The 15,113-nt window shown below is 43.3% G+C and overlaps 1 protein-coding gene across 5 annotated transcripts in view; it reads left to right on the top strand.

The window, feature by feature from the left end:
* LOC123681215 (ecdysone-inducible protein E75) overlaps nucleotides 1-13,476 on the top strand; it is a 163,882-nt gene extending 150,406 nt beyond the window's left edge. For 4 of the 5 annotated variants that reach the window (XM_045619468.1, XM_045619472.1, XM_045619470.1 and 1 more), the window contains exons 3-5: nucleotides 6,337-6,481; nucleotides 9,704-9,945; nucleotides 10,407-13,476. In XM_045619468.1, the coding sequence (XP_045475424.1) occupies nucleotides 6,337-6,481; nucleotides 9,704-9,945; nucleotides 10,407-12,350 (2,331 nt within the window). In that variant the 3' untranslated portion in view covers nucleotides 12,351-13,476. Of the gene's footprint in view, nucleotides 1-6,336; nucleotides 6,482-8,513; nucleotides 9,005-9,703; nucleotides 9,946-10,406 lie in introns of those variants that run through there. The other variant, XM_045619471.1, reaches the window with a different exon arrangement.
* The last annotated feature ends 1,637 nt before the right edge of the window (nucleotides 13,477-15,113 follow it).

Genomic DNA, 15,113 nt, shown 5'->3' with positions numbered 1-15,113 from the left:
TAAAGATGGTAGATATTTTGTTAAATTTGCATTGTTTTTGAACAGTTGAGGCTTGGCACGGCATTATTGGCGTAATTGTTTACCTCTAGGGATGTCAGATACATTAAGATATCCTAAATGGAAGATGTTTCAAGGTTTTACCAGCCAAGTTGTGAGTGGGCGTTATATTATGATCGTCACCCACATCATGCACCCAAATAAGTAGCGTGCCGTAATCCACCTGTCGAAACGACATGCTAAAATGCGACCTCGCCAACAAAAACCAGGATAATGCCTACAGCCCATGATTTCACGGTCATCTGATCGTGAGTCAGATCGCGATTTTGGACACGGGGACCTTCGAACGGGTCAGATACGCAAGTTCAAGTTCAACATCTCCTTCTCTCTCTCAGCGTTTCTTCTCGGAACGTCCGAGTATAATAATTGCAACAGCGTCTTCTCGAGCTACGGTGGCAATCACCTCCTCAGCCTCGTTGGAAAAAAATTCTCGGATCTTCTGAACAACGCCATCAAGGCCGGCGGTTCATTGACTAGAGCAGACTCGAATAGTGGCCAAACAACATATCGCGCGTCTAATTTATTTGTCTATTTTATTTTCTAGCGACCGGCATAATCGCTGTGCGCGCATAAATTTCCTCGTTGTTGGCCGACAAGTTTTTCGGCCTTGTGGGGGTCGTCAAACCGAGCGCAAAACTCAACTTTAGGGCCGACACGTCCTATCGGACGTGGTTGACAGAACATTTTGGACAATGGATGATTTTCGCGACGTATCAGCTTCCGTTGTCGATCTTGTGCAAATTTTAACGTCAACACACTCGATGGAATTGCAGTACATCGTTCAGTATCATCCGTTGAATCGATTTCACTGATTGAAATACGATAAGGTTTCCAGAAATCGTGTTGACCAATTGGCTAGACGACAGACTGTGAACTCCCCTCCTCTGGTGTAGGAAAACATTTACAATTTTCTTAAAAAATACTTGGCTAATCATTCATTCTGCCTTACCTTAGAGAACAAGATCATGACTGAATATCTCAAATTCCCAAAGATTTCCGTTCTGCCAACCAACATTTTTCAATGCAAACAGCACTTAACTAATTTTAAAGATATATTTCATTGATTCCAATTAAGATTCAGTGAATTAGAGAAAATATTGTATAATACTTGTATAAAAAGCTCATTCTACCACTCATTCATTTAAGGATTTACGGCTTGGCTTGGTTTTCAAGCTCATGTCAAGTCAAGTATTTATTACTTACTTAGATCATATCAAGCTACATGCAGTTTTACTCTGTATTGTCACATCAATAAAAAATGAGAAGGAACCTTGCAAAACACACTTTTATTTATTGAACTCATTGCATAAAAGAAGCGAGAATATCAACTTTCTTGAAATAGAAACATAAATTAAATTACTATTAATCATAACAAAATAAAAAATAAGTTTTCAATATTGAGAAACCTCCAGGCTTTGTTTGATTTCATACTTTTCAATCCAGGATCTAAGACACATGAGGCATCTTATAGATTTGTCGCCTAACCTATTACTGGTTTTTGTAGCTGTAAGAGCAGCTCTGTAAAATCGTCTTTCAACAGGAGCTGAAGATGCTGGCGTTGATAAAAAATCCCTGGTCATTTTGGCAAAGTTTGGAAAGATATTTCTGAAACTGCCAAAATCTACCAATAGATTTCATAGAAATGTGAGAAAAATACTAAAGAAGTCACACTGGCGAATGCTGCAGTCTCTCGGCGCTCGAGAAATCCCCTTATTTAGTCTAAGCGTGCACGAGATTACAGAAAAATATGACGTGCTCAAGTAATATCAAGTAGCTTGATATCAAGTCAAACAATAAATATCTAAAATCAAGTTGAGCTCAAGTATGTAATTTTTCACGAGCTTGCTTTTCAAGGCAAGTAGTTGGTTAAAATGTCAAGGTACTTGGCTTGATGAATCCCTACATTCATTCAAATACTCGCCACTTGGTTTTTGAATTGTGCACTTCAATTATAAATAACTAAAAATTTTATTGCCAATTGATCCGGAATGTAATCGAATTTGCCAGAAATGTTTTCAACTGCATTCGAATCTGAAACGTACTCTTCAAGTCAGAATTATCTGACTTGAAGTTCGTCGTGTTAGTATTAACTAACACGACGAACGCGCAAAAATGCAAAACTTCACGCTGTATAACATATACAGGAAATATAGACGACCTAAATTCCTTCATCTAATAACTATCCATCATTTCCTGAATGCGGGATTCCAAACTGATGTTTTCACCGGCTATTATTAGTATTTTTTTGCGGTGACATATGGTCACTATTAGGGTAGGTAAAGATTCATCGGCGACACACAAAAGAAAGGCATTTATAGGCTGACGATGCGTGAGCATCCGAGCGATCGTTAAAAGTAAAAGTGGTCTCGGATTCCAATCTATCATCTGTTGCTCTCTTTCACCTACCTGACGCAGCGTCCACGGTCCACCAAACGTTGCCCCACACAAGATGAGATCGTCTTCTTAAAATTTAGTGAAATTATTATATTTCTTTCATTTCGAACTGAAATATCGAATTTTCTGAAGATGCGGCAACAGCCTCTTCTGGCGAAGATTCGCCAGGCGGTTTGATGAACTCGCCGAGCGCAGCGCTGGCAGTTCAAGGTCGATCTACCTGATGGACCGCCGTCTGCCGCGGCACCTGCACCCGACCCAACTAACAACCCTTCATCCCCTCGTCAGGGGGGTGTGGACCGGCAAAAAAAATAGCGAAAGGGTCGACGGAGTGGCGAAATTACCCCCTTGAAAAAAAAAATTCGATAAACTCTTCTCTCCTCTATTATAAATCACCGAACCGCCGAGATTGGTTATAACCGGCAGATGTTACACGGCGCAGATGACGCCACTTTCGATTTATTTGTTGTGTTTTTTTTTGTGTTGCGTGGGTCGATCTACCTGAGTCGATGCTGATGCAACCCTTCGATTTGGGAATCGAGGTAAAAGCGAGATTTCTTTTGTGATTTCTGGAATTCGGGACATGTGTGGCCGCGATCTTCTTTTGTCCGAAAGGATTGCGAATGTTGTTTTCGCTTTTATATCAAAACTTTTACCTGCAAGGGTTGAGTTTCCGGCCCGTTTTCAATTTCACCGGGGACGTGTGAATAGGCGCATCGAAATCAATTTGAGGACAGGTCGGTGAACATCAATCATCCTAAGATCTGGCCCGAATTTGGCCGGCATGAGGCAACGCCGTTTCGCAATTGGTAATTAACCTGTTTTTGATCGTTAATATTTGGGTCGTAGCGCAGGAAACCGCTGCTGCAACGATAGTCTAATAACATGCGCTCCGATAATAATAGAGTAGATATAGAAATACGGCCGCGAACTGCAACGCGCTCTGGAGATCCGATACCGTTAAAATAGCTTGGAAGGCGCTCCGCTCGAGGGCGACACCTTTGTCTTCGTTGAACGCGGTCATTCAACCGAATTTCCAAACGATCTGGGTTTCCCGCCTCTTATCGTACGCAATTTTCGTTTCTGGGACATATGCGAATATTTGCACACCGATAAGATCGAATCAATTAGTTTTACATCAGATTTTCGCCGATAAACGCTTTGTTCCTTCTCGAAAATCAGCGTACAATAAAAGATAGACATCGGTCGACCCAAAATCCACCTTGACAAAAAAAATCACGTGGAGATCTCTCCTCAACCGCGGCTTTTCAAGGGTCCCTCATCAACACGCGAATCGGGAAGGGCGTTGAACTCCGTTCGGGAGCTGAGCGCATGCTTCGAATATTGCAGTACACCGTTATCGCACAGAGAGCAATGATGCAATTCGTTTTCCTCCTTCCTCCGGCGTTCCCCCTCTCTATATCTAGCTCTTTCGCTCGGTCGCGAGTACGACAACCTACATCCAGCAGGCCGTTGAACTGGGCTTTGGAGACGTCCGGCCGTAAAAATCAAAAGCAATCCGTAGACACACACACGGCATTGTCTTCTGCCCAATCGGCCTAATCAGAATCCAAAGGAAGGATTTTCTCAACCTTCACGATATTCGATCTTTCGTTTCAATTAGGTATGTCGCAAAAAAACGCTCTTCATCGTTCTTGAATTGGGATGTCGCGAAAAAACGCTCCCTCGAAACAACTAACGATTCCATATCATTAGATTGGCAACATTTGTTTATACTCTATGGTCTATCTTCGGATACTTCCGCCATTGATATGGAACTGTCAAAGTTAGTGGAGTGAATATGTTGTTGTGTTATTCCTTTGATATCAACGAAATAGAACGCGATCCTCGTTGAAACACCTTGCAAAAACTATTAGAATTGTTCGTATTTATAGTTTATATACGTATTTTTGTTCCTAATAAAATGATTGCTTACAGATGAGCCTATTTTTCGTTGCGGTTATCTGATTTCGTGTAACGTTCCGAAGGGTCGATTTCGGGCCGGAAGAGTTCCCCACAGAGAGAGGTCTACGTACTCTCGTTCCAATTTCTCGCCACAATTCGGATTCTCGGTAATTCGCGCTCCGAGCCGAAGAGTTCGTTGCACTTGCCCGACCTCATAGCTCTTCGCGGACGGTCGCGTAGGCGTAGTTGCAAACTCTACACCGCCGCGCCGTAAATTTAAATTATTTCGTACGCATAGTATAGAGAGAGAACTGACCACCGCATAGGATCCACATTGCGTGTTATGTGGGTTGTCGCGCGAGCGCGGTGTCATTGACACCGCGAAATTGTCAACACACAGAACCCCGTTTATGGCGTTTAAATATTTCACGAAATGAGATCGGATCATTGCACTCCGGTTTATTAATAATAATCGATATGTCTTGACCCAAAAAGAGTTCAGTACTCCAATGATATTGCCTTTATTTGGAGCACGCTGTTTGTCCCACATTTTTATCCTAGAAAAAGGTGGCTACCCCGCCAGTTGAAGAGCCTTGACTTCCTTACGTTTTCCAATGTGTTGTGTCAATGTAAATATTGATGTATGCTGTAAGCTTGGTTGTTGTAGAACGGAGGGCATCAATTTTCGATAGCTTTATTTAAGTTGGATCATGGGCGTTTTTGTTTTCGATATCGATGGGATTTGTTCCCGAAATCTGACACGATTGTTCCAAGAATATTTCACCTTTCTGATGTGTTGCAAAATTCGGTCGATCGTTACGTACGCAAACCATCAAGGTTATTTTACATCAGACGAAATTTCGACAGTGTGTATCTGGTCCATGTTTCGCCTATTGTCGGCGAAGGCCTCGATTCGTATTTCTTCACCGAGCGCGTTATTAGATCCTCGTTTCGAGGCCGTGTTTACAGGCCGCTTTGTTTTGTTGACCTGAAACTAGGCTATCTTTGTGTAAGTCATCATTTTTGCATTAGCGAATGAGACCTGGTTCGGGCATCGATCAATGAACTGTGGAGAGAGAGGACAGCGAACCGCTTGCTGCGGAATGTGGCAATTGGTGAACGCAGCCAGCGGTCAAAGACACCCAGGTTGGAAAACGGCGACCCAATATGGGATTCTCGAATATTCCGCCCGATCGGTGTTGTGACGTAAACGCGTGTCGTCATCGAGTGCGGAAAGTACCTCGACGTCGCGAGTCGACGTTCGCGGACCGTGAAGATGCTTTCTGCGGACGCCTAATCAGTTTTCACCTCGTCAGGCGATTTTGTTTACGTGCGAGATCACTTTCTAATCACCCGGTAGAAAGCCCAATTTTTTTCCGAGAAGAAATCTCGCGCTTCGCGCAAGTGCCGAATTTCGGCAGGGCCAGAGACCCTAGATTTTAGGCGGCAGAAGTCGTTCAGATCGGGTCGCAGAAACAATAAGGGCGACATATTCCCAGAATTCGTGTAGTAGGCGATGACGAAACCACGTCGTTATCCTTGTTCCACGAACGCGGCGCGCATAGCGCTGAAGAGAGAGGGTAAACTCTCACTTTCACGTAGTGAACTGGCCTCGCTCGGGCTTACTTCGGCGGGTTAACAACCCAAATCTGGGTCAACTGGTTAACTGTAGCGAACTCGGGAACGTCACTTCAGTTCACTGGTAAATTTCGTATCGGCTGGACGATATACGCTACGCACACCGTACACGCATCTATGATGTTATTAGTGTTCTGTTAGATTTTGTATTTGAACCAGTTTGTTTGTTTGAATCGGTATTTACGCGCGATGTTCGATAACCAGAAAGAAATGGCTGTGTTGAACGACGCGCAACAAAAATACGTGCAGAGAGCTGCAAACTGTTGTGACTGCGGCGACAGCTCTTCTGGATGCGAAAGCGACGTCGAATCCTGCAATACTGAATGCCATTCTTGTTCCCAGGGTTTCTTCAGAAGGAGCATACAGCAGAAAATCCAATACAGGCCGTGCACCAAAAACCAGCAATGTGCCATCCTCAGGATCAACAGGAACCGCTGTCAGTATTGTAGATTGAAGAAATGCATAGCGGTGGGAATGAGCAGAGATGGTGAGTAATCTGAAAATTGTCAAAATCTGCCCCAAATAACGTTAATCACCACGAAAATATTACTCCTCGAATGTTCATAAATTTCATTTTGGCGAATATGCGAATTACGTCACCGATGATGTCATAATTATTGTTTCAATTCCTAAAAGAGTGTCAAATGATTGAACCGATGTTTTTAGGCCACTCATCTGTGTTATTTTATTTTGGAAACGGCAGAATTTGGGTCACGCAGGTCCGCGGGTTCGTTGACCTCGGGCGCTGCAAGTGCTGAAATCGTAATGAGCCGACCAATCAGCGACGAGCGGTTGCCTACGATCGGGAAAGGAAGCTGAGGTCATTGAACGCGCGCTGACTCTTTGCAGGAATTACCAGATCGATATTCGGGAGACCTACATATTTTCCGAAATGCACCTAGTATGCACTTCCTTTCCGCTTCCTGCAGTTATGCAACTCGATGCATAATGAATGTTGATCTTTTATTTTTTTTGTTATTACATAAAATAGTTTCTGAATTTCTGCGGAGTAATCGATTTTTTAACGTATTCAAGTTGCATTTTAATTTTATACTTTGGCATTAATGCTTTTCGCTGTCAACTCTCGGGTGAGATTTGATATTTTGTGTTAGTATTTAAAATGAAAAAAATATTCACATTGAATTGAATTCTTTTCCATTCGAAACCTTAATATTGCGTGAGCTAGATTTTTTCGAGAGTAAATTAGTGGCGATGCGTGTGAAATTGAGCGAAATTAGAAATCTAATTCTAGAATATATCGGATTCAAATTTTCGGCTTGTGATTTTATGAGAACTCGATTTCTCCTTTTCCGTATCGAAGAAATCTTCGAGTGATAGTTATTACGAAAGCCTAGGAAACGCGATAACTTTCCTTAGTGCGCAAAGTAAAACAAATACGCTGTAAAGTCGTTTATAGAGAGGTGGAAGGGAACTTTCTCTCGTCGTCGTAGCGAAGAAGATCGAAGGAGAAATTCTATGATCGATGTGGTAACAGCGGCGGCAATTGTGTCGGATTCGAAAACTGGCCCAAGTTCTATCGCGTTATAAGTTGCGTAAACGGAATATTTCAGCGCGAGTTCATCGACTTCTTCGGAATAGTAAAAGGCGCTTGTTGCGAATCTGGGACAAATAACTCGGGTCAACGCCATCGCGTGGCGCTCACTCCCACCATTCTCATTCTCCACAGTTATTGTCGACATCGGTGGAAATTATGGATACGTCGACCGCGGGACAACAACAACACGCGCCTATGCGGATCGCTTTCTCTGCTGGCGCTCTCGCGTCTTTCCCGTTCCCGACGCTACCTGCGGGGACCTCTAGCGGCGCCGAGCCGAAGGTTCGACGCGCAAGCCCCGTGAACCCGGCTGAATCTGTACCAGGTCAAAGGTTACGCTTTTAGAACATCAATATCTCGTGGAAAATTCACGTTGGCCAAGGCGGAAAACCCACCCCACCACCTATCGTCGACCTGACCGGTGCTGGAGGGAGGTAAAAAGGGCGGGAGCCTCATGGACGCCGATTGATAAAACGGCGTAGATCATCAAGCCGAATTTCGGGCCTATAAATAGATTATCGACGTGCTGTTGGCACGCGTCTACGATAACAGCACCGTGGGCGGCAAAATACGGAGGATGTCAATGGAAATTCAACACGGCAACAGGCGAATCGAATTATTCACACTTTGGGTTGAAATCGACCTGAAAAATGCGTCTAAATTTAACTAAAAATCAGTTTTATATTTTCAATATTTATAAAATCACTCGAAACCTCGAGTTACCCAATAAAAATCTGAATCTAAAATAATATGTCTAAATTTATGTCAAATATCAATTTGATATTCCCGTTAGCTCATAGAATCACTCCAAACGTCGAGTTTCCCAATAAAAATAATGAACGTATACATAAAAAGGTAACGGGTAGAACGGGCGTAGTCCGGCCCTGTTGCGCCCGACCGCGGGGTGACAGTGGGAGGGAACTATCGAACGACCTTCAGATCTGTGCGCGCTGAGGAGAGCGATCCGCTATCTAGGCGGTGGGCGATCTCGACGAAGCACAGCACAGTCAGCGCCCTCTCGTAGCATAGAAAACGCGGTCGCATAAACGCACACGACGACGAGAGAGCAGCTCAAGTTCAAGGGTGATGGAGGGGAAAGCTCCGTGCTCTGCGACCTCGCCGTGCGATGGAGGGGCGCGGAGAGGGGCATAGCCGTGGCCGTGGGCGCCTGACGTCTACCGCTGGCTCGAGCGAGGTTCGCGCCACACAAAACAGTCACGCTGAACTAAACGCCGCAAGAGCACGTACTGGTTCGATCGGGAATGCCAACATACGAACTTAGCAGCCCGTCGACGAATATCTCTCAAGCCGCCAAAGTGATACGCGCCCATGTGATGATTGGTGAAAGTGTTAATGTTAACTCGACCGGGATCGGTCAACGCCAGTACAGAATGATCGAGGATTTACCCATTCTGAAGGGAATACTACAGGGTGTTCGCAAATACCACAACGCACGTATGTGTCAACTTTTATTATTTTTTTTATTTCCAAAAAAATATCAACTTAATTTAAACTTCCCTTCAAGATTGTTTTGATTTATCGTATTTCCGTTGAAAAATTAATTTTTGAAAAAAAATATTTGTTGGTCCCTTTAAACCTTCGAGTCGGATAGAAAGAATACCTGTTGTAAAATTAATTTTTGAAAAATAAAAATTTTTGGTCCCTTTAAACCTTCGAGTCGGATAGAAAGCATAATTTCGATCGTAATTTTCTAACGGCCTAACGATTTCGTGATCGATATACCGAATGGATCTCGGAACAATGGAGGAGTTAACTAGTCCTCCTCGATCACTTTCTTCTCGTGACACACGCTCTGACCTGAAAACACTTTCTTCGTCTTCGAGCAGCGTGAAAGCAAATTTCTCTGTCGTACTATCGCGATCATTTGCCCGTGTGTCCTACACGATCTTATTTTCGACGATCCACACTTTCACCATCTCCTCCGAATTTGTTTGCTCGCGCCCCGAACAGATGCGGGGCAGATGGTACTAGTCACCTGGTCTGATAATTGTCGTTTTTTTTTTCGACGAGGGGAACGAACGTTGTTTCACCGTTAAAAACGAACGCGTTCGTCGAGTAGTATTTTCATGGTGATACCAACACCTACGACGCTCGGAAGATCTTCAAATCTGATTTGTTTTTTCTTCCTTCCAGCTGTTAGATTCGGCAGGGTCCCAAAAAGGGAGAAAGCCCGCATCCTTGCCGCGATGCAGCAGAGTTCCAACTCCAGGTCCCTGGAAAAACAACTTCACGCCGAGTTGGAAGACGAACAAAGATTGATAGCATCAGTGATAAGGGCTCATATAGACACATGCGAATTCACAAAAGACAAGATAGAGCCCATACTACAGAGGGCCAGGGAACAACCGTCCTACACATCATGCCCTTCGACTTTGGTGAGTACACGTTTTATATATTTTCCTTCAGACAAGCGACACATCCATCCATAAAGCGGTCAACGATTTCATTCACCTGAAAAAAGGTCCTAATTATTCACTCATGCGAAATTCCCGGTGCAGTCATTGAACGCAGACTGTCTGGTGCGCGGTAACAAAAAACCACTTGGGGTGGATGTTCGTTTGAGCGAAGTACGAAGCCCTACAAAGCACGGCCAGAGACCGGATGACCTTCCTTGCACTCTTTGGGACAAGCGGAAACATCCAAGGCTCCGCAGGGTCTCTCCTGTCCTCTCTCTCCCCCTCGACGGTCTCGCTCTGGTTGCCTTCGGGTGGATTGCCCTTTTCAATTTAATTCGTTGCTTTGAACGTTGGCCGCTTCGTCTCAGTCGAATGAAATAGAGAATATAGTAGAGCGTTATGAGCCAGACGATATATAACACTTGTTTTTATTGTTACAGGCCTGTCCTCTCAACCCCAACATGTACAGTCCCAGCTCAGGCAGCAACCAAGACGGGATCCACGACTTCTCCGAGAGGTTCTCGCCGGTCATCCGCGGCGTGGTGGAGTTTGCGAAACGCATCCCTGGCTTCAAGTTGTTGCCGCACGACGATCAGGTGACCATGCTTAAAGCGGGCGTTTTCGAAGTGCTTTTAGTGCGACTGGCGTGTATGTTCGACGCCCAGACCGCCACCATGGTCTGCCTGAATGGACAAATGTTGAAAAGAGACGCTATACACACCTCTTCGAACGCGCGTTTTCTGATGGACTCGATGTTCGAATTCGCAGATCGCGTCAACAGTCTCCAGTTGACGGACGCCGAGGTCGGTCTGTTCACCGCCGTGGTCGTATTCGCAGCCGACAGGCCGGGATTGAGAAACGTGGATTGGATCGAGAAGATGCACAATAAGCTGAAGAGCGCGCTGAACACGGTGCTCAGTCAAAACCGACCGGATCAACCCAACTTCATCGAAGAGCTGTTGAAGAAGATCCCCGATCTCAGAACCTTGAACACCCTCCACGCTGAGAAACTCACTGCGTACAAAATGAACGAACAGCAGCTGATGAGCCAACAGCCTCATATGAGCCAATCGCCACATATGAGCCAACAGCCACATATGAGCCAACAGCCACAGATGAGCCAACAGCAACAGATGAGTCAAACGCCCCAAATTACCCAAAAATTCTGGGTATCGCCGCCCCGCGAGGAAGAAAACAGTAAGAGTCCACCGGCGACGTCGTGGTTGTCCACCTCTGATGTAGCGATGGAAGAAGCCAAGAGCCCAGTCGGTTCAGTGTCCAGTACGGAATCGATGTGCTCCGAAATGAGCTCCATCACCGACTATCACCATTCCAATGGGAGCAATCATATCAGCCAACACGTGGCAAACGCACCCTTGCTAGCCGCAACATTGGCTGGTGGGTACTGCCCACACAGAAAAAGGGCGAATTCCGGATCAACATCATCTTCCGGCGACGACGAATTCGTGCAGACCTCACACCTCATCCACAACGGTTTGACAATAACCCCAGTAGTGAGACCGCTGCTACAGATCGCTCCCAGGTTTAGGAAGCTGGACTCTCCCACCGACTCAGGTATCGAATCTGGTACAGAAAGAGTCGACAAACCCAGTGCACCGCCGTCTCTCTGTTCGAGTCCGAGGTCGTCAGTCGAGGATCATCATATTGTAGAAGACATGCCTGTTTTGAAGCGCGTTTTGCAAGCTCCTCCGCTATACGACACCAGTTCCTTGATGGACGAAGCGTACAAACCACACAAGAAATTCAGGGCTCTCAGAAACAACAAAGATTCTGAGGCCGAGCCCGCCGTCTTAGTATCGTCCCACCAGCAACAGCATTCCCATCTTTTGGCGCAGCTGTCGGCACCGCCACAATCGTCGTTGTCCAGCAAACATTCGACGTTGGCAAAGTCTTTACGCGAGGCTCCAAAGATGACGGTGGAACAGATGAAGAGGACCGATTTGATCCACAGTTACATGATGAGGTCAGATCCTGCGTCTCCCTTTGTGACAGCGTCTCCAACTGCTTGCCCGTACAGAAATACCAACAGTACGGCGATGAGCAATAACCTGTTGACCCCTGCTTGGACCACGTCGGTTATCACGACTGCGAGACAGCCACAAAACAGACGTCCATTCTCTCCCATCAACCCCACTGACCCACACGCGTACGATAGATTGTACGGGCCTCAGTCTCCTCATTCGACCTCACCTACACCATCGTCGAGGTCGTCATCCAGTCCCCATTCGACGATAATGAGGACGTCGCCGGTTCCCAACATGATGGAACTACAAGTAGACACCGCGGACTCTCAGCAACCGTTGAATCTGTCCAAGAGGTCGCCGTCTCCAGCGCCCAACGTAATCAAGGTAGAGGTCAATTAAACCTTCCGACTATTGAGGTCGAGCCCGCAAGGCTCTCCCCTCTGAGCTTAGTACAAAGTGGAGTGCGTACCGGATCCTAATCTATAGACATTCGATGCAGATTCAGGGGATTTTTTTGCTAACGGCGGTACCACTTGCAGCGTATTACCAAACCAAATTTTAAACTACCCCCCACCACGTTTTATCTATTGAACATCCCCTTCCATTCCTATCCCGTCTTGTATAAGTAAATATAGTATCTTTGAATGTGTGTGAGCCCCTTATAAGTTAAGCTGTAGGTTCAGTAGATTGTCTTTCGAGGATACATTGTCTTTGAAAAATGTGTATATTTTCTTCGCCATGCGCTGGGAAGCCCGGTTAAATTAATATATTATTGTACATAGCGGACCAAAAAAATTTTAAGTTTCGGTCGGGCTTTCCAGTAAATTGTCTTTGAGTAAGTTTAAATCAATCACTAATTTAATGGCCACTTATTATTTGTTGAAAATCATTAATTTATGTTTATGTATATTGACTTCAAACGAATAAATCCTACTGTAGAATACTATTATATTATATTGTTTAATATATGTGATAATTTTGTTTGTAAAACATATTTGTGTATAATTTTATGTTGTATCTCAGTTTGTATAGTGAATATTACTTCATTATCATTTATGCATCTCACATCATTGGTTTACATCATTCTGTACATTTTTTCATCCACCATTCATCGTGATTTAGAGCAAGCCAAGAAGCGAGTTGAGACTGAAAGGTTGAAACGTTAACTTATCGTACTAAGGCTAAAGTTGCCATCTTACCGACGTTTCGCCTCCTATATTATTCCTTCTGGCCTGTTCTTTATTGAAGACATGTAAGCTTACTCAACTACTATTACTCCTCAACCGATATCATGTTTAAACAGGTTATTTGTAGCATTACAAACCACTTTCAGAACATTTTTAATATCGTTGCAATTATAATGTCATCCAATTCAGAACATTGTGAAGAGTTCCTGTGTGACCTAGGCCTTTATGACTGAAATGGCCTTTGGCGCATTGGATCCTTATTCACTTTTATGTGATTGTAATTTTGTAAAATGGGAGCTTGTTGAGGCCGTCAGAATAAAACATGTCTGATGATCTTATTTATGTGTTTTCTTTTTCTGTATCCCCAATGATTAATCATCTACAATGAAAGAAAGTGAAGGCTGGAATTTGGTGAAATCTCTGAGCGACCGAGAAAGATAATTTATGTATTGATGAATTATTGAAAGATCGAAATTTGAAGGTGAGTATAATGAAGCTATTCAATAGGCCATTTAAGTCAGTTATTAGACATGTTATTGAGATGGTTCTTTCACTCATAATGAAATCCAACTGAGTTTGTTTCTCTTCGCCATCAGTATCAGATAACTATACCATTTACAACAGTTAATCTGACAATGCCGTGAGGCAACTACTTATTTTTTTTTGGGGGAAATACAAATTAATTAATCATTATAACGACCAATACACGTTTGTTTGAAAAACAACGTTTCAGCAATGTTTCTGTAAGATAATAAAGAGATCACAAAAAATAGCCATCAAAATGTTCATAATTCTCTAATGAAGCCATTGAATCCTTAAATGAACAGTATTGAAGAACCTTTATAATCTGATAGTTCCTTTCCACCAAAACGAGAAGTGGTTTTTTTAATTCAAAGGTCAATAATTGAATTAATCTCGTACCTATTTCTTTGGAGGATTTTACAAGAACTTCTTATGGCCCCCTGGTTTTCCAGACTTGTCACAAATTGAATCACTTATCTTTATAACCGGTAATTAACACTAACCAGTAGGTAAATAACTCAGCTGACCTGCGTCACTGAATTCGGTGAGAATATAACTTTATTAATTGCTGATATTCAATAAGACTAATTACCGAAGAGCAAATAATTATTTCAGTTGAATTGAAAAAACTGTGTGACATAGGTTCGTTCCACAACTTGAACTTTGAAAAAGTTCTAACTGAAAATTGAGAACTGAAAAATAATTGGCCGAAACTGAAATTTTGTGTAGGTACATAATGGGCATCGATATAGGGTATTCCAAAAAGAGGTGTGATTTTGAATAGGCCACTATCTGGTCAGATATCACTTTCGAAACTATCATCTTTCTGAATTTGAGAATTGAAAACTACGACATCACAAAAATGGGACGATACAAGCTTCAACAACGCATTGTAATTATTAAAATTCACTACAAAAATTGTGAAAATGTTTGACGTGAAGCACCTTCTCGGCCTTGTCGATCTTGGGAATTAGGCATTCCACTAAGGACATTATACCTTATTTTGAATAAAGACTCAGGGCTAGTTTCATAATCGAAAGTAAAGCCTTCTTTAGACATAAAGCTTGCTCCAAAAACAAATTTCAAGGTTAAAGGAGGCTTTGGAGTGTCCATCATAAAGAACAGAGTCTATTATTTATAATGAACAATACTCCAAAGCTTCCTTTAAGATTGAAATTGGTTTTTGCAACAAGTTTAATTTCTAAAGGAGACTTTAATTCCGATAATTTATTATTTCCTGTAGAGGTCATCACAATTGACCACAAAGTGCTAATTCGTGCTCAATTGAAAACCTTTGAGAATAAAATATGCATACTATGCAGATAGAGAACTGTGAGAGTTTTAAACTTTGAGCTCTTTTGATAATGCATGGAAACAGAGAAATGTTCAGTACTCTCAACGATTCTTTGAGACCACCTGCATTTTACTGCGATTAATTTCAAAAATAAGAAGT

The sequence above is a fragment of the Harmonia axyridis genome, chromosome 5, assembly GCF_914767665.1.
Source record: "Harmonia axyridis chromosome 5, icHarAxyr1.1, whole genome shotgun sequence".
Classification (NCBI taxonomy): domain Eukaryota; kingdom Metazoa; phylum Arthropoda; class Insecta; order Coleoptera; family Coccinellidae; genus Harmonia; species Harmonia axyridis.
The sequence above is the reverse complement of the archived record's forward strand: the minus strand, read 5'-3'. Positions and strand labels throughout refer to the sequence as shown.